The 22,800-nt window shown below is 43.5% G+C and overlaps 5 protein-coding genes across 9 annotated transcripts in view; 2 read left to right on the top strand and 3 right to left on the bottom strand.

Moving 5' to 3' along the window:
* Positions 1 to 2,434, bottom strand: part of armc8 (armadillo repeat containing 8) — a 25,123-nt gene extending 22,689 nt beyond the window's left edge. The window contains exons 1-2 of the mRNA XM_056289542.1: positions 2,168 to 2,434; positions 818 to 894 (exon numbers count right to left, since the gene is read on the bottom strand). Of these exons, the coding sequence (XP_056145517.1) occupies positions 818 to 894; positions 2,168 to 2,212 (122 nt within the window). The 5' untranslated portion in view covers positions 2,213 to 2,434. The remainder of the gene's footprint in view (positions 1 to 817; positions 895 to 2,167) is intronic.
* A 553-nt stretch (positions 2,435 to 2,987) lies between these two features.
* dbr1 (debranching RNA lariats 1) lies at positions 2,988 to 6,249 on the top strand. 2 transcript variants are annotated; one of them, XM_056289216.1, is made up of 9 exons: positions 2,988 to 3,120; positions 3,349 to 3,715; positions 3,818 to 3,942; positions 4,054 to 4,134; positions 4,220 to 4,305; positions 4,422 to 4,646; positions 4,764 to 4,841; positions 5,131 to 5,276; positions 5,463 to 6,249. In XM_056289216.1, the coding sequence occupies exons 2-9, from the start codon at positions 3,519 to 3,521 to the stop codon at positions 6,247 to 6,249; spliced, it is 1,725 nt and encodes a 574-aa protein (XP_056145191.1). In that variant the 5' UTR covers positions 2,988 to 3,120; positions 3,349 to 3,518. The 2 variants fall into 2 exon arrangements, with proteins under 2 accessions (XP_056145191.1, XP_056145193.1); XM_056289218.1 differs by having other exon boundaries at positions 3,023 to 3,237.
* Positions 6,250 to 9,258: 3,009 nt separating this feature from the next.
* Positions 9,259 to 12,966, bottom strand: rab5b (RAB5B, member RAS oncogene family). Of its 2 annotated transcripts, none has more exons than XM_056289219.1 (6): positions 12,876 to 12,966; positions 11,933 to 12,259; positions 11,514 to 11,665; positions 11,180 to 11,302; positions 9,557 to 9,650; positions 9,259 to 9,386 (listed from the first exon to the last, which is right to left on the bottom strand). In XM_056289219.1, exons 2-6 carry the CDS (start codon positions 12,096 to 12,098, stop codon positions 9,271 to 9,273), a joined length of 651 nt encoding a protein of 216 aa, XP_056145194.1. In that variant the 5' UTR covers positions 12,099 to 12,259; positions 12,876 to 12,966; the 3' UTR covers positions 9,259 to 9,270. The 2 variants fall into 2 exon arrangements, with proteins under 2 accessions (XP_056145194.1, XP_056145195.1); XM_056289220.1 differs by lacking the exon at positions 12,876 to 12,966 and adding an exon at positions 12,716 to 12,795.
* Positions 12,967 to 13,270: 304 nt separating this feature from the next.
* lcmt2 (leucine carboxyl methyltransferase 2) lies at positions 13,271 to 20,303 on the top strand. Its single transcript, XM_056289999.1, has 14 exons — positions 13,271 to 13,419; positions 13,571 to 13,695; positions 14,806 to 14,887; positions 15,020 to 15,200; positions 15,364 to 15,520; positions 15,606 to 15,795; positions 15,992 to 16,099; positions 16,237 to 16,324; positions 16,449 to 16,682; positions 16,764 to 17,009; positions 17,269 to 17,366; positions 17,532 to 17,716; positions 18,625 to 18,760; positions 19,044 to 20,303. The coding sequence occupies exons 1-14, from the start codon at positions 13,372 to 13,374 to the stop codon at positions 19,206 to 19,208; spliced, it is 2,043 nt and encodes a 680-aa protein (XP_056145974.1). The 5' UTR covers positions 13,271 to 13,371; the 3' UTR covers positions 19,209 to 20,303.
* A 144-nt stretch (positions 20,304 to 20,447) lies between these two features.
* Positions 20,448 to 22,523, bottom strand: crygs2 (crystallin, gamma S2). 3 transcript variants are annotated; one of them, XM_056289590.1, is made up of 3 exons: positions 22,506 to 22,523; positions 21,667 to 21,909; positions 20,448 to 20,720 (listed from the first exon to the last, which is right to left on the bottom strand). In XM_056289590.1, exons 1-3 carry the CDS (start codon positions 22,521 to 22,523, stop codon positions 20,448 to 20,450), a joined length of 534 nt encoding a protein of 177 aa, XP_056145565.1. The 3 variants fall into 3 exon arrangements, with proteins under 3 accessions (XP_056145565.1, XP_056145564.1, XP_056145563.1); XM_056289589.1 differs by having other exon boundaries at positions 22,494 to 22,514; XM_056289588.1 differs by having other exon boundaries at positions 20,448 to 20,715; positions 21,641 to 21,909; positions 22,506 to 22,514.
* Positions 22,524 to 22,800: the final 277 nt, after the last annotated feature.

Raw genomic sequence — 22,800 nt, 5'->3', positions numbered from 1 at the left:
TCTGAATGTGCTCCAGATAGTGTCAAGTAACAGCAGAACAGGACTAGTGAAAAAGTACGGCTACAGTGCTAGCCCAGTTAGGCAGCTGCTGGGCTAGCAAAACAGCTCAAAGCGTAACCAGAGCTAGCCTAGTCAAGGTTAAAAATAAAGACAGAACAGTCAAGAGTCCAGGTCACCATGGTGGATGAGGGAGAGAAAGACAGTCATACTGAACAGTAACATGCAATTTCTGACAGTACAATTTGGAAGCCCACATAAGTAAATTCATCACCATTAGTCCTGTTTGCTCAAAATATGACAAACTCTGTCAAATACCAATAGTACACCTTCAGGTATAAATCCAAAGGAGTTGAATCAAGTGCAACTGGACTTGGTATATATCCGTGAAGACGTTTCGCCTCTCATCCAAGAGGCTTCCTCGACGGGCGTTGGTAAACATCGGATCACAAAGAGCCACGCATATCAATAGCTCTGACAACGACTCCTAGAGGATAAATTCTGAGTCTCATCACCAGCCAGTCAGACTAGCTTGGTCTAGTCAGATAGGCACGAACTGAGGAAGCCTCTTGGATGAAAGGCGAAACGTCTTCACGGATATATACCAAGTCCAGTTGCACTTGATTCAACTCCTTTGGATAACCATGACCTGGATGAATGAGAACATTCACAGACATCTTCAGGTATAAACTAATGTTGTAAATGTACTGTAAAGGAAGGACCGATGATTTTCTATACAAATAAAGTAATCCCACTTTCTCAAATCAAAATTCTGTTTCTATATTGAGAAAGACAAACTGATGCATGCTGCTGAACTTACATGACTCCCTGCAGCACTTTCTGTGGGTCGGGGTCGAACAGTCTGTCAACATAGTGGCGACTAGTGGCAGTGACCTCCTGCATTGTGACAAAAACAGAGCAACACTTTTACAGATACACATTAATTTTCGAGCAGGGGTCATTTTGCTTGTACCATGCTTCCATGAAAGCGCACTTAAAAATGTGTAACATAAACAAACAGCTATCTGCGTATCACCTGACAACTGTGTTTATGTCATCAGTAGCCTTTTCTAGAAACGTTCCCTACATGTTGCTGATGGTGTCCTCTGTAGAAAAACATATTGTTTAACAAATATCTTCCCAGACTTGGCGATGTCTTTAGTAAGGAAACATTGATCAGTGGTGTCCTTGTGACCAAATATTTATATGTATTGATAAACCAATGGCTGATATAGTATCAACTGAGAGTTTGATCTGGAATGGTAGACATACCAAAACCAAACGCAAACATGCCTATCATATAATGTAAGTGGATCCTATAAGACAGAGGGGATGCTTATTCCAAGTTATGCGTTAAGGAACTACAACTATCAACCAAGCACTAAGAGAGGATGCCGTTTTGCCAAAATAAAAAGCTACACGCACCATTATAAACGTGGGGGGCGTTTCCACCATGCCTTCAAAATCCACGTATCAGACAGGTACTGTCATACGGCTAAAAAGCCCACCAATTGCAATACTGTTGGTTCAGAACCGTAACCCGGACACAACCCCTGATGGGCTAACTTTGCTAAATAAACGATATTGCTAGCTTTCTAAAGCATATGGCTAGCTCACATTAGATTAACAATTATAATTAGCTACAACGATTAGGTGCAAACTTACTAACTTTTACTAACTGGGCATAAAGCTGGTCATAATGAATTAGATCGAAGGCACTACTGCAACTTATTTTCCAGAGATACATTTCCTTTGCCTGTTTTATCATTTTCCCAAACGAGCGTGTAACAGAACTAGCGACCTGGCTAGCTGCTAACTCATTCCGGGCGAAACTGACAGCTATGTGGTGCGTTTGATTCGTTTCACCAAGTACTTCGCAGAGGTGGATAGCTGCGTTGATCGTAAATATTCCCAATGACGTTACAAATTTCCCGCCCGTTCGGACGAACCCGGAGTTAATAAGGTTCTCACTACCAGCGACGTAGGTAGACCGCTCTCACGTTGCAAAGCCCTTAGCTTGGTAGGCTATAGGGTGCAACTAAGGACCCTCCAATGACTTAGCAAGTCGCTAGCTTCACACCACACAGCAAATAGTATTACCCTCTCAACGGTATAATTAATGCACTGGAAATTGAAAAAATTTATTCCAAAATATGAGTTTGAGACTCACAGAAAGCACACTGATGCGGAGAGGGGCCTCCAACAAGCACGCCATCTCTCTTCCCCCGGTTGAGCGCCCCAATCGGAGCAACACTTTTCCAACACTCCGCCCCCCAGAGCGGCTGAGAGTGGATTTAAAAGTGCCTACAGCTAAATCACGCAACACCTCCAACGGTGTAGAAAGGAAGATTCGCGACAATTGCTCCTCTTTGTAATCTATTGTTATCGCTGGCAAATAAAATTTGCAAATACTGACGTCCGTAAAGCGAGCTCTCTGACTGAGCCGTATTTGTCAATAAAGTAAATTTTGTTTAGAAACGTGACGCATCTGCGACGTCCGTGTGACTGATTCGACAAAATATTTTGAACAAGCTACAAGCTATTCGTTTGCTTACATTGTATACATTACATATATAAAAGTAATTGTTCCTAATAAATATTGTAGCGTATTCAGGTTCACCCGAGGGTATAAGTGTTAGTTGTCCATCGATGGGGGAGATATTTTTGCAGTTCCGTGGGGGGGGGGGGTGGTACACTTTGCTGGGTCAAGGGTTAGTGGGTCGGGTTTTTGAAGTGAGAGAGACGACCTGTGAGTCGAACTTAATGGCGGTGTGTACGGCATGGCTGTGGCCGACAATAGCCGTGAATAAAGCAAAGCTCAGTTGTAAGTTTCGAAGTGTGTGTATGTTTTTTTTTTTTTTTTTTTTTTAATAGCGGTGAACGCTACAATATTTTAGGAAGCGTATTCTTGTCAGGGATGCGCCAAACGCCGATATTGTCGAATATGCTGCCGTTGATCGAACACATTTTACTCAAAGACAAGTGCTGCGCATGTGCTAGTGCTGACCGACGTAGAGTGGGAAAATTCGTTCACCTAGTAAAAACATGATTTTCAACAATAGTTTGTAAAATCACAGGGTTAAAGTCTGGAAGACCTCACTCCTTGATAATCCATTAATCTCAGTGAGTACCTAACTACCTGACTTCTTTTGTTCTCTTCCAACACGGGCGTCTCGGAGATGTGGTTGAGAAAGCTCGTGTGGCGTGAAATAAATTAATAATTATACATTTTAAAAGTGGGTAAGTGGACTGACCTGTAATGATTTACCTTATTCGCTGAAAGATTTCCGTCGGGAACATTAGCCTTGTGATAACTTGATCTAATGCTTTCGATCACATTTGCTCACGCAGATAACCCAAACTCCATTGAGATCGAGACCACCCTGTTTAAGGAGGAACCGGCACACCAAACCTTCGTTTTTCTGTCAAAGCTGTCCCCGCTTAGCCAAAAACAGAAATCACATCAGCGTTAAATGTGGGAATAGTACACTGAGTATCCGTAGACTACGTGTTTTTCCACCATGAAGATCGCGGTGGAGGGTTGTTGCCATGGCGAGCTGGACAAGATATATGAGACCATTGGCTACTTGGAGAACAAGGAAGGTGTAAAGGTGGACCTGCTCCTGTGTTGTGGGGACTTCCAGGCGGTGCGAAACGAAGGAGACATGAAGTGCATGGCTGTACCTGCCAAGTATAGAACAATGCAGACCTTCTACAAGTCAGTTTGGTTTTAGCTCTTTTCCCCCATGACAGACGTAGACAATTTAAGATAGAGATTGAGGTATTTAATTATTAAACATCTAATTACTATCTGTTGCAGATACTACTCTGGAGAGAAGAAGGCTCCAGTGCTAACCATTTTTATTGGAGGGAACCACGAGGCATCCAACCATCTTCAGGAACTGCCTTACGGAGGCTGGGTTGCTCCCAACATCTATTATCTTGGTAGGGAAAAACACAGAGTAGATGTGATTGTTACATCTGTCTGTCCATTCATGAACTCATTCATCGATTCACTCGCTCCCTCACTCACTTGACATGACCATACATCCTTAGGTTATGCTGGTGTTGTCCGCTACAAAGGGATCCGAATTGGTGGCTTATCTGGAATCTTCAAATCGCATGACTATAGAAAGGGTGAGTGAGGTTTGTTTGCTATGGCTAAATGACGAACTGGAACTTCTACACAATGTTCATTGACAATGGTTGTTTATCCTCACAGGTCACCATGAATTCCCTCCATACAACTCGGAGACTCTGAGGAGTGTTTACCACATCAGAAATATTGAGATTTTCAAGCTGAAACAGGTGTAGATAACATCTACAGTATTTTATTCAGGCACAAGCCCAAACCTTGGTCCATTTATTTATCTTGATGATATGTCTTTGTTCATGCATGTTTGAACTACCCTCTTTTTGCTCAGATCCAGATGCCGATGGACATCTTTATGACACATGACTGGCCTCGTGGAATTTACAATTATGGCAGCACAGGGGAACTGTTGCGAAAAAAGAAATTTCTTCGTCATGAAGTAGAATCAAACACACTAGGAAGTCCCCCTGCTGCAGAGCTCCTAGCCCACTTGCAACCCACCTACTGGTTCTCTGCACATCTCCATGTCAAATTTGCTGCACATATGCAGCATCCGGTGAGTACTGGTTGTACTATAAACTATTGTATTGATGATAATACATTGACTGTAATGTTGATGTAATGATGAACTGATAGTTTCATCAACTCATTTACAATTATTTACTGCTCACAGCCTAAAGGTAATGCTGCCCCACGTACAACCAAGTTCCTGTCCCTGGATAAATGTCTGCCCTATAGGGAATTCTTACAGGTGAGAGGTAATCTTGTTGTGCTATATGCAAAAAGATCCAAACTTTTTACAACTTGTAAAAAAGTCATGCCACTTAAGTCAAGGTGTGATTGGTCTTAAAAAGATAAGCACGGGGTGCCTCCGTAGCCAAATGGTTACAGTGCATACCACACGGTTGCAACCATCGCTGGTTCGATTCAAGCCAGCAACCTTTGTTGCATGTCATACCCCTCTCCCATTTCTTGTTTGCCTCTTCACTGTCGCTGTCTACTAAAAGTAAAAAAAAGCACATATTCTGCCTGTGTTCCAGATTGTGGACGTCCCAGACAGACCAGGTTCATCTGAGGGATTAGAGTATGATCCAGAATGGTTGGCTATTCTGAAGGCCACTAACAATCTGCAGATGACCACCCCCCAACACTGGAACCCCCCACAGAATAATGGCCTGCACGTACGGTACAACTGCTTTGTGTGCTATGCTCTGTCACAGAAATCTAACTTTGCTCACATCAACTCTCTGTCCCAGTCTCTGCAGCTGGTTGAAACATAGCCCACATTCACTCAATCACTCACTTAGGTACCTGCTAGGTTTATGGTATTGGTCCAAAGCATCACATTGTCTACCCTGTGTATTTCCATTAGGTGGGACTTCAGCGCCTCAGAGGCTGCCATGATGGAGGTGGTTAAAGAGCTCAGTGGTGAGCTAGCTATTTCGGAGAACTTCAGCCAGACCGTACCAGCCTATAACCCTGCCAAGCCCCAACCTCACACCAGCCCCAGTTACAGCACTAACCCCCAGACCACTGAGCTCTGTGCCACTTTAGGCCTCACAGACATCTATGCCCAGGTTGGGCAGGGTGACAGAGAGCAGGAAGGACCTCTGGGTGGTGCTAGAGGGGAGACAGAAGACGAGGACAATGATGGACAAAGCACAGGGAGTATGGATGAGCCCAGTGAGTATCCAACTGACACATCAGGATTGTCAAATTCATATAATCCCGATGAGATTACGATAGAGGATGAGTGGATGGAGGAAGAAGAGGGAGTAGAGGGCAAGGAAGAGGATAAAAGTTCCTCTGACTCAAAGGGAGTGATGACGGAAGATAAGAGTTCTGATTGCCTTTCGGATGAAACACCTACCCTTGGGCGCATGGTTCTGCCACAGCCCAAATCTGACACATCTGACCTCTCCTTCCCTATGAACTTGCCTCCTCCCTCCCACTCTACCCCTGTGTCAGCCTGGCATCAGCCCTCAACAAAAAGGGAAGGACTGCGGGATGCCGGGAAAGAGGAGCCCCAAGCCATCCGTATTCCAAAACGTACTAGTGATGAGTCAGGGGATGGTGGCAGCACAGACATTCCCCCAAGGATCAAACGCAGGAACCAGGTCATCTACACAGCAGTGGAGGATGAGGAGGGTGAGGATTAGGGGGCAGAGTCAGACAAAATAATTGGTATTTATGTACCCATTTAATTTGTCCATAGTGGTACAGGTGCCCAAGTGTTTTGAATAGGGGGAAAAAATGGGGTTAGTTTATCTGTCAGCTCTTTTATATACAATAGAGACATTTTGGCAAGAGCCTTGATGGCTTTATTAAAGTGACAGATGGGGCATTTATTAAAAGGGTTAGAGAGCTAAAAAAAAAAATTTTTTTCCGTTTTTACAGTTTCTAACATGAGAGGCAGTTACTGCAAGGAAACATAATTTTTCTAGATAGCCATGGTCACAATTTTATAAATTCTTAATTTTAACCTGTGAATCAAATCAAAAACTGGCTGTTTTTAGGAACGGGATTTTTTTCGGCCCATATTTAAGACATGTTTTTCAAGTTGACTTTGATGTAAATAGCACTTGCAAAAATTAGCAAGGCTTTTTTTAAAGAAAAAAAAAGACCCATCTGTATGACTGACTGAACATCTTATTTTACACTTAATTAAAAAAAGGGATACTCCAATATAACCCACAAAGCAAATCATTCCAAAATAGTATATGTCTCCATGAATAAAATAAATACCGGGGATGAGGAAACTGAAAAAGCAGCATTCAGCATTTGCGCTCATGGCGCTATACACGGCTTTATTGAACAACACTTGACAGAGATTCTGATGGGAAATGAGTCCATTGCCATGGAAATTTTCATCTCGAATGCACATGGCACCAAACTAACTTGTGTTCCTTGAGGAGCTGATGAGTGATTGCTTTTCATTATTTTAAACAATTGAATATGATGATTGATAGTGTCCTGGGAAAAAAATGTAGTTTAGCATTTAACATCAGACAAAGACTGCATTATTTTAAATATGCTAAATCTATTTTGTGAGCCTATAACTACCTAAGATCATTTCTAGCATGTTAGGTCTAATAAGCATGGCTGTGAGTCTGGGAATCTAAGCAGAACATGAATTTTCCTAGACACCAATATATGTCTAAATCAAATAGATTTATAACAATTGAGTCATTAAAATATTCATTCTGGGTTTGCAAGTGTGCTCTGATAAAATCAATGTACACATTCATTAAAATCAGACAATAACACAGTGACATACAGTGTATTTGACAAGAGCTCTTTACAACCATACAAAGAGCCAGGATAGCCTAACAAGATGCCAAGTTACTGTTTAGTAGCACAAGCCAATGTCAAAGAGAGAGTTTTTCTCACACATTTCCTATTTAACACACCCTAGGAAAGCCCCTAACATGATTCACAGAAAGAAAAACAACTGGGAATAGGCACTTCTGTTTTTTGTTTTTGTTTTTTTTGTTTTTTTCCATCAATCCCTTATTTTCTTCAGCAAAGCCTTGGACAGCTACCAAGCACGCAACTCTTGTTTTGAGAGCATCATATCAAGTAAAACATCGTTAAGCGCATTAGAGATCACAATGTTTTCAATTTCACCAACAACGTGTCCATAAGACACTGGACAGACGAGGGACATATTAAAAACGAGGGGCAGAGTGCAAACATTGGTTTTCCTACAGGGCATGGAGGTTTTCAAGTCTTAGTGGATTTTGCCATTTAGCGCACTTTTTATGTGCTTACCTTCATATATAAACGAGATAAATGTCAGGATTTAAACCATTAAAGTTGGTCTGGAGGGGGGAAAAAAGACCATAAAAGGGACATTTAACTAAGCCCACTCATTTGCCAGGGTAGGGTCAGATTTAAGTGACGATTTCCAACTAATACCCCCATTTATGGTTTTTACCATTACTTCACACATGGTATTTCAGTATTTCAAAAAAGAACACAATCCACTTCATATTGTAGCTATATTGGTATAATGGGTGTAGTTACATTATCTAGGTTCTGTTGTTCAAGTCAGTATCTATGGCCAGTGGTGCCCATCATCACTCTGTAGGTGCCGTTTCACGCAGTACTTAAACCCAATCTGAACCCAGGAGCGCTGTCTCTCAGCCCACCTGGTAACCTAAACTGAATAAATGTGTATTTATGGTTTGCCAAGGCTTTGAATCCAATGTTTATATGTGAGAATAATCAAAATACATGGAGATTCTGACTTCTCAATGCAAATTGGTCATCCAATTAAATTTCTGTGGGAGGAGAGCTTAAAGTGTGTATTTTGAAACCTCTGTCAGGAACAACTGTGGGGAGGGATGTGAACCCATGGGCAAGGTGTCGGCAGATCAGGCTAGTCTGCCAGCATCACTCCCGGCTCTATGAGCAGCCGAAACAATAAATAATTTGAATCAAAGTCTGAGAAGGGAAGAGGGATTAGGAGCTACCATTCTTAAATTCTACCCATAAGTCAAATTATTCACTTCAAAAGGGTGATGCATGCTGAAGAAAAGGGAGTGGGGGATAAAGGGTAACAGGAGCAAGTATTAGCAAAGGAAAACTTTGAATCCCCCCTCCCATTGACTTCTTTAGTTTTACTCGTTTTCAAAATGCCTAAGTTTTTGTTTTTTGTTGTTTGTTTTTTTGCCTCTTAAGTGCATGCTGCAGACAAAGTTGTGCCCCCATTATACGTTCAAACGGGACTGAATGAAATTACTCAAAACAAATTTGACACAGGAAAAAAAAAACATTCTCCATGAGTGCTAAATACAACACCAAGTTTCTCTCTCCCACATTCGTCTTTTTTGCTCCTCTCCACTTTGTTATCTCTCACTGTCATTTCTTCTGTCCAGAATCTCACAGTTGCGTTGAGAAGACACGTGCAAAAGACGTTCTCTCTCAGCTCCATCTTTTCCCCACACACTCTCTCTTTCCTTTGCTATCACCTCTGTCATTGAATTTCTCTCACAGGCCATCTTGTCTGGGTGGGCTGGAGGGCAGGTGGAGGTTTGAAGGGGACAGAGGGGAAATGGAGGCTGGGTCTTGCCTAGCCTGACCGTAGCCCCTGCAGGTTGGATGAAGGAGGCAGGATGGTCGGAGGGCTGTGATGGTGGTGCGGAAGGTGGTGTGCAGGGTGAGACAGAGGGGGGGAACTAGTTTCCGCCGCAGCAGGCTCGGGTAGAGTGGGCATCGGGGTCTTGGAGATTCACCCCCCGGTGGCGTGCTGCGTGCGTAGGGTTCTGGGTGTCTGTTTTTGGCATCTTTTTTGCTACATTAGGAGAGGGAGATATATGCTAACATTTAAGCATTGCATTATGACTTTTAAGAGTAACTATGACCTACAGGATGATTGTTACAGCTTAAGAACTCTGGGGCAGGAGGGCTTATTTCTCTATTCTCTTCACTATCTTTCACATGCGAACAATGAATGATACTCACCAATCGCTAAGAAGAGCTCGTTGACGTTCATGGCAGTCTTGGCAGATGTCTCCATAAAAAGCAAGCCAGTATCTTCAGCATAGGTCTGGGCTTCCTGGGCACACAACACACCAACAAACCAACAAATAAGACCATCAGTAGGATTTGGAAAATGACAATAACTATAAATGGCTTTAAAGGAAAATTTAATTTTTTACAACCTGGGTCCTATTTTCATAGTTATTCATAATGTATTTGTAGTGACCTGCCTATACTGACTGTAAATAATATTAACCAAAAATAAACTCCTCCGCAAGTGCAATTGAGAAGTCTTAAATAATAATAAATCATGTACAGAGGGCGGCACGGTGGCACAGTGGTTAGCGCGGTCGCCTCACAGTAAGAAGGTCCTGGGTTCGAGCCCTGGGGTAGTCCAACCTTGGGGGTCGTCCCAGGTCATCCTGTGTGGAGTTTGCATGTTCTCCCCGTGTCTGCGTGGGTTTCCTCCGGGGGCTCCAGTTTCCCCCCACAGTCCAAAGACATGTGAGTCAGGTGAATCGGCCATACTAAATTGTCCCTAGGTATGAATGTGTGTGTGTGTGTGTGGGTGTGTGTTTGTATGTCGGCCCTGTGTGATAGTCTGGACGCCTGTCCAGGGTGTCTCCCCGCTTGCTACCCAATGACTGCTGGGATAGGCTCCAGCATCCTCGCAACCCTGAGAGCAGGATAAGTGGTTTGGAAAATGAATGGATGTACACAGTCTAATTAAAGCACTGGAGTTTTTTTGTTTTTTTTGTTTGTTTTTTTTTTGTTGCTAAAAGGACAGATTTAAAGTTCAGGTTCAGTTGCTACATAAGACAGCGTTGTAAAGCTCTTTCGAGAGGTTGGTCCCCTGTCCAAACCCTCCCAAATGAAGCCGGTGATTAAAATATAACCAATATGCATGATAGTAAAATCTAAAAATAAAAAATAAAACAGTTTGTAAAAAAAAACAAAAAACTGAATTTTCCTCTAGCTCAGGACTCAATGCAGCTCACAGTCAAGATTTAAACTGAAGAGGTTCTGCACATCACTTTTTTTTTTCATATGAATTTCATTGTTTCAAAGCTTGATGGAAATGGTAAATATCAACCGAGTCCCCAAAATTCACATAAAAGTTTTTGTGCTTACTTGAGGTCGATAAATTTTTTATTCAATAAAAAGAAATGTGATAAACTGCAGTGGAAATGCATTTGCCAAGTAATAAAATGAAATGCAAGCTGAATTTAATCATAACCATCTGTTCAATCGTAACTGGTCCATCTTTTTTGTGGGAGTCGAAATATGGAGAAATTATGCAGAACACAGAGGGCTTATGTTCAGGGTTTTATTTGCTCCAACAGATCTGATGCAAGTGCACCTTAATGTGCTTGATTTTTTTTTCAATATTTAATTATTCACTTCAAATTTATTCCAAAGTTTGATGGAAACATGATTAATCTCAGGCATTTCATCTCATCCCAGCATAAACATGATTTATGCTGTTTAGAGGGCAGGGCATGTACCAAAATCATGACCTGATGACAGCATGTAGAATTTGAAACAACAATAAGGGCTACTCCTATCCCAGCCAAGAGCTACACTGGTTTGGAAACAGTACTGTACCTCATACTCTACTAGTCTCTTCTCTGCCAGGTCTGCCTTGTTCCCAGCCAGGGCAATGACAATGTTAGGACTGGCCTGTCGCTGTAGCTCCTTGACCCAAGCCTTGGCCCTCTCAAATGTCTCCTGCACAGAGCACAGACAGAGGATCAGGGTACAAGTAGAGGTGTGTCAAAAAAAGTAGAGAGACCTAACATGTTACCATTGATGGAAAAAGAAGCTGTGTATGTAAAATATATCAATGTTAGTTTATCAGCTTTGTCGGACCATTCTAAATGTGTAGATATATGAATGTTGTTGACTTATAAGGCTAACATACATTCCATTTAAATCATACCGGCTTAGTAATGTCAAAGACCACAATAGCAGCCTGAGCACCACGGTAGTACATGGGAGCCAGGCTGTGGTATCGCTCTTGTCCTGCTGTGTCCCAGATTTCAAACTTCACTGTGGTATCGTCCAGACACACTGACTGGGCCAGAAATGCAGCTGGACACAAAGGGAAATTGGGACAGATTACTCAAGATCCTTCCAGCTTGCCTTCGCTCCACTTTGTTTCATCTTCCCCAAAAGCCATTTCATTGTTACTCTCTCCACCTCCTCATCTCCTGACACTTTTTACAACTCTTTGTGATCCTCTGCCATTTCTCTCTCTCGGAGACAGATGTGCCTTTTCTGTTAGATTTTTTTCTAACCATAAACACCTCTCACCTCAAAATACACACACACACACAATTCACACTTTCCTATCCGCACCTCCTATGGTGGTCTCTTGGAACTCATCGAACTGTCCCTTGACAAAGCGGAGCACCAGGCTGGACTTGCCCACAGCCATGTCGCCCAGCAAAACCAATTTGAACTGGCAGATCTTGGTCTGGGGTAGTGTGCCGTTGGAGCGGCCGGCACTCCCTCTGGAGCTCATACTGGCCAGTAGGCAACAGCGGGATGGGAGGGGGGTGGGGGGAGGTCGGCCTCCTCCCTGGGTAGAGGGGCTGGGGGCTTCAGGAATCCGTCACTTGTCTCTCGAACAGACTTGTCAAGTCCCACAAACGATTCTTCCTCTCTCTTCTTTCTTCGTTTTCGCTATTCATGGTGAAAATACAAAAGGGTGAATGAGGAATAAGGAGGTTGTTTCGGACACGATTAAACCAGTTGCAAAAAGCCCTTCAGTAGGGAACACACACTTGTCTATCAAGTGAAGAAAGGTCATACACTAACAGCGATTTCTCAAGGAAGTACAGAGCGCACAAGAAATAAGGGGAAGTTAAGTATTATCAGTTTTGATTTTACACTCATTGTGTGTCTGTCTATTTGACTTAGCTAGACAGAGTTGTATCTGAAAATAGTCCGCCTTGGCCCGCTGTGTGCACTATGAAGCTTTACTTTGACGGGATTACACCGCTGTCTTCCAGCTCGCAGACATCAATGTCGATTAGCCATGACTGCTGCCAATATTCCTTTATCCGATAAGCATTATTTTTTAACGCACTGGTGGCATTTACATATAGTCTGAACTGGACCTTAATGCTATCACCAAACCTTATCGTTGCTCGTGTACTAAATAGACTCCGCACTGGCCAGTTAGACGGGACGAGACAGACATAACTGTTGAGAGCCTAACGGTTCGACGCTTGATTTCTGTACAGAGCCGCCATCTTTACATATGTCTGCTATATTTCCACTAATCTGGCAGTCATACCTCAGCAATACCGTCGTTTCAGCAGCGGAGGTCCGGGAAGCTTCAGTGTTGACAATTTTGCTATCAGCTGGTAAGAAGAAACCTTAACGCTTCCGGGAAAACGCGCGCAGGCGCAGTGACTGTCGCATTGTCAGTTTTCCTACATGGGAAACTCCGTACCTGAACAATGAGTTATCCTTGAACAAAATGTCTCTTGTCTTTTGATAAAGGTCGGTGTTTTAAAGACATAGAGTCAGACGTTACTTTCTTTGTCAAAGAACGCAGATTGCAATTTAGATTCAGCCCCGTTGTGTCGAAAGGACCGCTTGTAATTTAACATCCAAGCCGCCAGGAGGCGCAAGGCGCGTCGAAACGGGCGAAAGTTGGATCGATTTCTCGGGGACCTGGAACTGGAAGTCTTAAAATTGAAGAGCGTTGTTTGATTGTTTTCATTTTTCAAACGTGATGTCATATCTATCTACGGGATTTATTTGTGCAGCGACGTGAAGCTAGCGCCATGCCGATCACAAATAGAGACAAAAAAAAGCGGGGCAGGGACACGGCGGTAAGATAGTCCCCATTGACTGACTGTGGGGGTTAGAGGCTCATTACCCCCACCCCCAACACACGGTCAAAACAGGGTTATCGTTCTAATGGACGAAAACCCAAGAATTTAGTATATCTGAAAGTTGTACTGATCGTCTGTTTTCACTCAGGTGCAGGGAACCAACGACAGTAGTGTGGTGAGCAAGGTGTCTGCTGCAGCACAAGGCTACTTCCAGGATGCTTTCCTCCAACACTTTGTGTGTAAAGTGACCAGGAGAGCTCCACTTATCAACAGGTCAACCAGGAGCTATGACTAGAAGTGAAATGTCAATATCTATATTGTCCCATACAATTTTAATTTTGAGTCATTCGTCAGAACCGTAATCACTTGATCAAATAGATAGTCAAGAATCTGTCATTATGACATTGAGGCAGGAAGGCATTGACGCAGCCTGTGCTGTGCACAGGTACCGTAACACAGAACAAATGATGCCGTGAAATCAGCTGATTGTGTGTCCTGTTCAGAGCAGTGACACACAATCAGCTTCAGTATACATACATCACCAAGCAACTCTGCATTTTATATGCTCTCACTGTGTGCCCTCAAGCAAGTCGTCACAATATAGGTTGTAGTCATAGATGGAAGTCATGGTAATAGAGTATATGAATCGTCTAATATGCTAAAATTGAGATGAATTACGTTATAAAAATATTATTATTAGTGACTATGGGCATAGTGCTTAGAGCATTACCTGAATTGAGCAGACATTATACTGCAAGGTTGTTCAAATATTTTAATTAGTATTATTGAATACTATCAGTAATGATGTTGGCCTGATAAGAGACAGTAATGGGTTAACAGTCTATTCCCGTTTTAGATTATAAAGTAGAGACCAAAGATTGTTTAGGTTTATGAAGATAGAGTACTAAAGTGGGACAGTTTTTGCAAATAAGATTTAGATAAATAATCCTAACCTAAATAGACTGTTGCCATCTTCAGGAGGACAGTTTCTGGAAAATATAATTACATGTGTGTGCAGGATCACCAGCTGTCTTTGTTTTGTCCCTTGAATCACCCTACGCTTAAACACACATTGTCAAAAGACAATGAAGTGAGGAAGTATGGGCCTTGCCAGTTTTAACATCAGCTGTATCAGCCAAGTATATTTGCAGACACAAGCAGTTTTACTTGGTGGACTGTTCTAATAGGCTACTTTGAATGCAATACAACAGCAAAGTAAAAGTAGTAAGCTATGAGTAAGAAGGTACCATGACTATGAAATAAGATGTCTCTTGGGATGCACAGTGCTGTAAGGCACTTTGAATGAAAGAGTCCACCAAATGATGCATACACATATATATATAAACACATAAAAATTATGATCTTATTCATGTATACTTCTAGGGGTTACTATGTCCGTTGGAAAGCCATAGACCACTGTGTGAGGAGGTTTCTACAGGCTACTATTGGTTACCCCAAGAGGCAGGTCAGTATGGGATAGGTATGATAGAACTACTTAACAGTGAGACATTTATATTTTGTAGAAAAGATTTGTATATGATACAAAAGGAACATTTGTCTTATACTCTATTTCTTTTGCTTGTATTCATCTGTCTAGATTTTGTCTTTGGGGGCAGGCTTTGACTCTTTATATTTTCGCCTTCATGCGGAAGCTGCTATCGACAGAACTGTTGTGTTCGAAGTGGATTTTCCGGATGTCGCGCATCGCAAGGCTTCACTGATTAGCGGCAATATTGCACTAAGGGGAACATTAGACTCCCATTTGCTCTCCTCAACAGGTCAGCTTTATCTTCCATCACAAGAAAAACTCACTGAAGTTGACGGAAATCTTTATGCAGAAATATTTGCATACAGAATCTTTTTCTTATTCATTTGTGTGGACTACAGATTAACAAATTAGGTATTTATGTTTTATAAGTGCTTGTCTGCCTGCCTCTCTAGGACCAGCATATGTGTCTAGTGATCAGTACTGTCTGCTAGGGGTGGATGTCAGAGAAGAGTCCCAGGTAGAAGAGGCTCTAAGTGGAGCTGGGCTGGACTGGGAGGCCCCTACCCTCCTACTTTCTGAAGTGGTACTTACATACATGGAATCAAAATGGTAGGAATTATCTATAAGGCTATATACATTTGAATAAACATATAATGAAAGTATAGCAGAATAGCAATTGTTGTCTGCCACCAAGGTCGGATTCTGTCATTGGCTGGACAGCAAAGCTCCTTCCCCAAGCACTCTTCGTAATGTATGAACAGATCCGTCCCTATGATCCCTTTGGCTGGATTATGCAAGATCACTTCCTGAAGCTCAACTCAACTTTACATGCTCTTCGACAATACCCAGACACTGCTGCGCAGAGACACAGGTTCCTGGACAAGGTTAGTGTACACACTGTTGAAGTAGGTCAGTATTCAATTCAACTTTAACTTGCATCTGATAATTTTGAGAATGTTAATTTTATGCAATATACGCACTTAGGAGAAAGTGCGCACTATTTGGAGAGAGCGAAAGCTGCAATTTTGTAATCTTTTTTTTTAATTATTTTTTTATCATGTACACATATTAACGTGACAGGGCTGGGAGCAATGTGTGTGCCTAGATATGAATGATTTTTACCTGGGCGTGGTACATCAGGAGGAGCGCCGCAGGTTGGAAAGCCTGGAACCCTTTGACGAGTACGAGGTCAGTTGCTGGTATGCATCTGTGTTTTCATATATTCTAGGGGTTGTGTGACTTTTGGCTCTTCTATATTGCACACGGTTATAAAATCACATCATACCGTATGTTTGTGCCAGCTCTGTATTTCTGTCTATCCACAGGAGTGGCATCAGAAATGTTCCCACTACTTTATCCTCACTGCCTCTCGAGGCTCTCTGACTATACAAGCTTTACTCACACTACCTCCAGGTAACTATCAAAAAATTCCGCGCAAGGCTTTCTGACAGACGGTTGAGTTCCTCCATGTAACCAACCCCCTACAAAGTATGTGAATGTATTTACTTTATTCATTTATTTATTATTTTCACGCTAGTAAGCCCAGTGCCATCCGTTAGCCCAACTTTCAGTCCCATGGCCCTGAGTGTCAGGACCATGCCAGAGGAAATATGTGTGGAGGGATTAGGGATGGCTTCCACCTGTCTGGGCCCAGGGCAGATTTTGCTTACAGGAGGCTCCAGCAGAGGAGGCAGAGGGCTGGTGCCTAGGCTTCTCCTCAGAAGCCAGGCTAGCTGGAGATGTGTCTGCGTGGAACCCTCTACAGACTTAGGTCAGCACATTTGCTGATGTTTTTTTGGGGGGGGGCAGTAGAAGGCAGGTCTTAGTCTTATTCTCTCTTTCCTCCCCCTAGGTGTTCGACTGTATCACACCCTAACCCCCCTCCCTGCAGGTGGTGCTGTGTTATACGGAGGTCGTTCCTCTCCCCTCAACCCAATCAGAAGCCTTTTCAAAGTGACCCTTGACTCCTGTGGTCCCCCAGGCTCACTTACCTGTGAAGACCAGGGCACATTGAAACTCTGTGCAAAGGTGATGGCCTGTACTGGTGACCTACCGCAGCCAAGATGGAGGCACACTGCTACTGTTATCAGTCACAGAGGTTAGAGGAATGGGTTTAAGGACGACTGTTTTAGCAATGTTAGTAATGGGAACCTCATATGTTGTGATAGTGTGTTCTGATCACTTCAGTTAAGTTCTGAAAAATTCGTCTTAGTACAAAGAAATACACAGTTAGAATTTCAATTCCATATGCATGTGTCTGCCCAAATCCTTCCCAGTTTACACACATCTGTAGAACTGGATAAAGGGTCTTTGGATCTGTGATATATTGGTGTGGCTGGGCCTTCTCTTCCCTGCAGGTAAAGACTTCCTGTTTGTGTTTGGTGGACGGAATGAGAAAGAGGCAGTTCTGGGTGATTGCCACTTCCTTTGTCTCAAAGAGCAGCACTGGACTGAGGTTTGTTTACCCCTGCAGCTGTTTTGAGCACATAAACAGGTTTTTTTTTAATTCACAGCCCCACTGATAGTGCTTAAAACATATCACTGCAACTATAATCAGTGTATATATGTGTGTGTGTGTGTGTGTGTGTGCATGTGTGCGCGTATGCTCACATGCTTTCAGATCCCTATTGAGGGAACAGCCCCTGAGGCTCGTTTCTCCCACTCAGCGTGCCCTTACAGTGGAGGATTGGTGGTGTTTGGAGGGCTGGGGACAGATGTACCACTAGGGGACACCGTACTGCTGAGGTCCACCAACAGGGGCTTCTGCTGGGACAGACTGCAGGTTCACCCCCCTCCCATTCCCAGGTTTGGAGCAGTTCACGAGCTTCCAGTCCATCAAAACATAAGTCAAAAGAGCATAGCATGTGCCCTGTACTTCAGGTCTTCTCAAAGTCTGAACCTTGGTCTGCATCTGAACCGAATGGCAAGTCAATCCGGACCCAGGCCATACTTCGTGTTATGAATACAATACGTTATGAAGTGTAACATTTTCTAATTTGTGTGTTGTTGCTGCCGAGTTCACGCATTAATGTACAACTGTAGAATTTGCTTTGGGGGTGGTGCGAAGCTTTTATTAAACTTACAACGTAATGAGTGTAGTTGTCATCAACTCTAGTAACGCTACCTTCACTTCACCTGGTTCACTGTCTCTCCTCTGCTGTGTGTGTGTGTGTGTGTGTGTGTGTGTGTGTGTGTGTGTGTGTGTGTGTGTGTGTGTGTGTGTGTGTGTGTGTGTGTGTGTGTGTGTGTGTGTGTGTGTGTGTGTGTGTGTGTGTGAAGGTGTTGAGCCCCAGCCTCATTGAAACTAGCATGACCATAAATGACAGTAACAAGTAGCCTATGGGTACATGAGTTTTTGTTAGGGTAAGAGCCAATCAGAGGGAGAGTAAGGTGCATCTTCACAGAACATTCTGTCAGCATTCTAGGAGCAAAAATCTGCTACCAGTACTTTTAACTTGGTAAATTAGCTAATGAGGTGAGGTTATTGCCAATTGTTCCAGACCTATGACCTTGAATAAAAATCAGATGTGGATCTTTGAGTAAGAAGTTTGAGAACCCCTGCTCTACTAAAATGTTTGGCAAAACAAGGCGGTGTTGGTAGTGATGATGATGAGTGATGAGTATTTACTGAGCTCAAGAAGAGAAGCACTGTGCCATGTACTTGTTTTAAAAATATAAAGGTAATAAGTACTCATGCCTTATTCCTCCTCCAGGTATTCACACTCTGCCCATGTGATTGGTGATCGGCTGGTTTTGGTGGGTGGGGTTTGGCTGCACTCGGAGGGCGTTCCAGGAATTGCGGTGATAGACCTGACCACTGGGAGCAGCATGGAGTTTACACTAGACACAGTCAGTTGATATTTACTTTAACCTCTGTTGCAATAGCTGCACAGGAGGCACAGCACTGCTATGTATAAGTCCTCTGCTAGATTTGGGGTTTGTTAATTTTTTGAGGATTCACTAAAGCATATTGCCACACAGTAGTCACACATTTCATAATCAACCCACCTTAGCACTGCGTATTGTTTGTCACCACAGTGCAGTTTCACTACATGTTTCCTTGTGGTTGTGGGCCAGTTGAAGCATTTGAGTTGATATTTTTCAGTCCATTTCTATGTTTTTACCCCTCTAGACCTCGGTGCCCTGGCCTCTGATGCTCCACTCCTTCTGCTCTGAGCTGACTGACTCAGAGGAACCTGCTGTGCTCCTCGTCGGGGGTGGAGGAAACTGTTTCTCCTTTGGGACACACCTCAACCCTCAGCCTGTCACTGTGGGCCTTAGTGCTGTACTGGAATAAAGTGACCCGCACTTCTCCTGGACGGATTGAATTGACTAAGAGGGAAGGACTTCAACCGAAGAGAAAAAGTCCATATTGTGAATTATGTGAAAGGACTTTTGGGGCAGCGCAGTGTTTTTATATGGTTAGCGCTGTTGCCTCACAGAAAGAGGATTCATGTTTGCATGGATTTTGACACACACATTCAGCGAGTGTGGGTCATGTGACAGACTGTCAACCTTTTCAGAGTGTCTCCCAGGCTTTCACCCAATTTCCTGCTGGACAGGTACCAGCCATCTGAAGCTGAACTGGAATTTGCGAGTAGAGAATGAATGCATGATTAATGTGCTTTTGGCTCATGTCTGATATGAACTGCATACAGTGCTATTCTAATGAATTCATTTATTTAGTACATTGAAATCCTAAAAAGGGACTACCGTTTTTGATTTGAATTAAATATTTACCAATGTTTGGTCTGGGTGGCATGGCAGTCGATTCCGTTGCCTACCAACACGGGGATCGGCAGTTTGAATCCATGTGTTACCTCCAGCTTGGTCGGGCGTCCCTACAGACCCAATTGGCTGTGTCTGTGGGTGGGAAGCTGGATGTGGGTATGTATCCTGGTCGCTGCACTAGCACCTCCTCTGGTCAGTCGGGGTGCCTGTTGGGGGGAGAGGGGGAACTCGGGGGAATAGCGTAATCCTCCCACGCACTACGTCCCCCTGGCAAAACGCCTCACTGTCAGGTGAAAAGAAGCGGCTGGCGACTGGGGTGGAGCAGAGATCGGGACGGCTTGGAAGAATGGGGTAATTGGCCAGATGCAATTGGGGAGAAAAAAAGGGGGGGATATTTACCAATGTTGAGTTTAGGTATCCTTAAAAGGGGCTATGTGTAATTTCTACCTGAGCACTGACCTTTATCATTCTGGAATGTCGATAACAACAATCAAAGGAGACATGACTTTGGGGAAAATAGCACCTATCCTAATGTGTGTGGGTGGGGCATGAGTGTTTTTTTTTCCATCATTACCACTCAGTAAGCCTTAAAGGCTTAATATGCACAATAATACCCACAGCCCTTTTAAAGCACCTACTTAACGAAGTCAGGGCACATTAAAAAGACATTTCACACAAAATAAACTCCAAAGAAATGCCATTGTTGATTGCTTCATAGAAAGGTTTTTATTTCTGGTGAGACCTCGGTTTTTATCATGGTACTTAATCCAAGCTTAAGTCAGTTCCAGGCTCATCATTCAGTGAATCACTCAGTGAAGCGTCTGAAGGACTGGACCGCAGGGCTGACGGCACCCCAGTCGCCGGGCTTGCGGTACTCCCCCTTCTCCAGGAAGTACTGGCGTCCACGGTAGTTGGGGTGCTCGTAGAAGACCCACAAGCCGTCATAGACCTTACAGGAGTAGACCTCCCTCCAGCGGAATTTCTCCAGCAGTGAGGGGCAGTCCTCTGTAGCTTCATAGGCCTGGCCACCAAAATCTGCCTTCTCATACAGCTGCATCTTGTACTGAGTCCCACTGGTCTGCAAAAGTGGGAAAGGGTTTGGGATGGCATTGTGAGGATGTCAGGAGCGATGTAGTTGAATCGATGGCGGGGGAGGGGGGGTTATGTGGGAAGACAGGTGGAAAGAATGGTTTGGTGTGGTGTGGAGGGGAGAGGTCAGTGCAGCGGGTTGGGAAAGAATGGGGAGGGGATGTGGGGTAAGAGAAAAGGGGAAGGAGGGAGATATATATATATAGGGAGATTAGATTCACATCTAGCAATATGAGGAAAAGAAATGTAAGCACTTCATTAGCACATTCTGGTTCTCAAGAAACATTCCTTATGCTGACATTCTACATAATTCTACATCTGACTTGGTCTTGAAGTGATATCACTAAGACTTCTTGCTTTTGCCAAGGATCTCTCTTTCTTTGGTTAACGTTTCTGTTAACCACCAGCTGCATGATAAGTAGTACATAATAGTAAACCCTCCCAGAACAACTCTGAACTGGATTGATTTTTGTATGAAAGTGTGCTGTATGCTGCTGGTACTGGGTCAGGTGATCAGTTAGCAATCCACACTAATGCATGACCAAACATACAATGACCCCGGTATAGATCTTGGCCGACCAAGCCCTGAGGTCACCACTAGCATTAACATGGTTGCATGGCCTAATTGGGATGCCTCTGCTCAACTTTGCTCTGCACAAGAGTCTGTGGCTTGGTTTCATGTTTCATCAAACTGCTCTGTCTCTCTGTGAGGTGTAAGAAACTGTTCACCACCTGACAATTCTTCACATCCTTTGCAGAGGATTGAGAAATTGTACATAGCCAGCCATGAGTCAAGTTTGCATAGGTTAGAGGGTTACAAGGGTAAATCAGTGTAATTCTCAACTCACTCGTCAATATATTTGCAAGTCTTGAAGAAATGAGACAACAGTTTAACACTAGACACTGAACTTCAGATGAGGTGGTGGCTGACTTACAAAATGAATCATCTTGCAGGAGCTGATGCGATCATTGAGGCCCATCCAGCGTATGTACTCCGGGTACTCCCCTCTGGTCAGGACGTACTGGTAGCCCATGTAGTTTGGTCTTTCGTATACCACCCAGGCCCCACTCTCCACCCGGATGGAATTGCAGCGGCTCAGGTAGGTATGGAAGTCTGAGCAGTCGCTGTCACACTCATAACGGCGGCCCTGGAAGTTCTTATCCTCATAGAAGACAATCTGGAAGACATAAATCCTTCTCTTAACTGTGGTCCAGATTACACTCTCATTCAGACACTAACTGGTGGCTCAATGCGGAAATGTCAGATGTTTTGGGGTTTTTTAGAGCAGACTATTGCAACAAATCTCTCGTGTATGACATCTTTATGCTGCATCCTATCATTGTGTCTGCTGCAGCTGGACTGCAGGTCTTAGGGGAAATAAGACTGTTATGTTAGTCTTTCTTAATGTGAAAGATCTGAAATGTTTGCCTTATCTCAGTGCAGCTTTCACATGCAGCTGACTCAAACCCTGGTACCACAGACATCACTGGTCAGTCCAGCCAACTTTCCACATCTGTTTAACTCTAATTTCCACAATAATCAATATTCAGATGAATGAACAGAGATGGTCCTTTTCATTACAGTAAAATGTGAACTATTTGAGCAGTTTCAGCATTGTGAGCTGCACCTCTTCCTCTGTAGTTCATAATGAACAGAATTAAAATCTGTAGTCCAGGTTTTTTTTTTTTCTTGCATGCTCTCTATCATAACGCACCATGCCATTACTCATCACTACCAGTCGGTGTCAATGAAGAGTCCCACCCTCTTACTCACCTTGCCCATCGTGGACATAGTATGTATAGCCTGGTCTTAGTGATGGTAGATGATGGAGGTCCCCCCTGAGGTTCTGGATGCATGAGTAGCCTCTCACCAGTCCCTTTTATATCCACACCGTTCCACTTTTATAAACAGATACTGTTGAGGCAGAAGGTGAACAATCGCTTTGTCATGAAAATGAGATCCAAAAATTGAGTCAGTGATTCTAGTGCTATTCAGTTTTTCCAGAAAAGCGAGGTGGGATTACGGCATAATGGCAGGGGATGGTGAACGGCCATTGACACCCTCTCTG

The sequence above is a fragment of the Lampris incognitus genome, chromosome 11 (genome assembly GCF_029633865.1).
Source record: "Lampris incognitus isolate fLamInc1 chromosome 11, fLamInc1.hap2, whole genome shotgun sequence".
Lineage (NCBI taxonomy): Eukaryota > Metazoa > Chordata > Actinopteri > Lampriformes > Lampridae > Lampris > Lampris incognitus.
The sequence above is the reverse complement of the archived record's forward strand: the minus strand, read 5'-3'. Positions and strand labels throughout refer to the sequence as shown.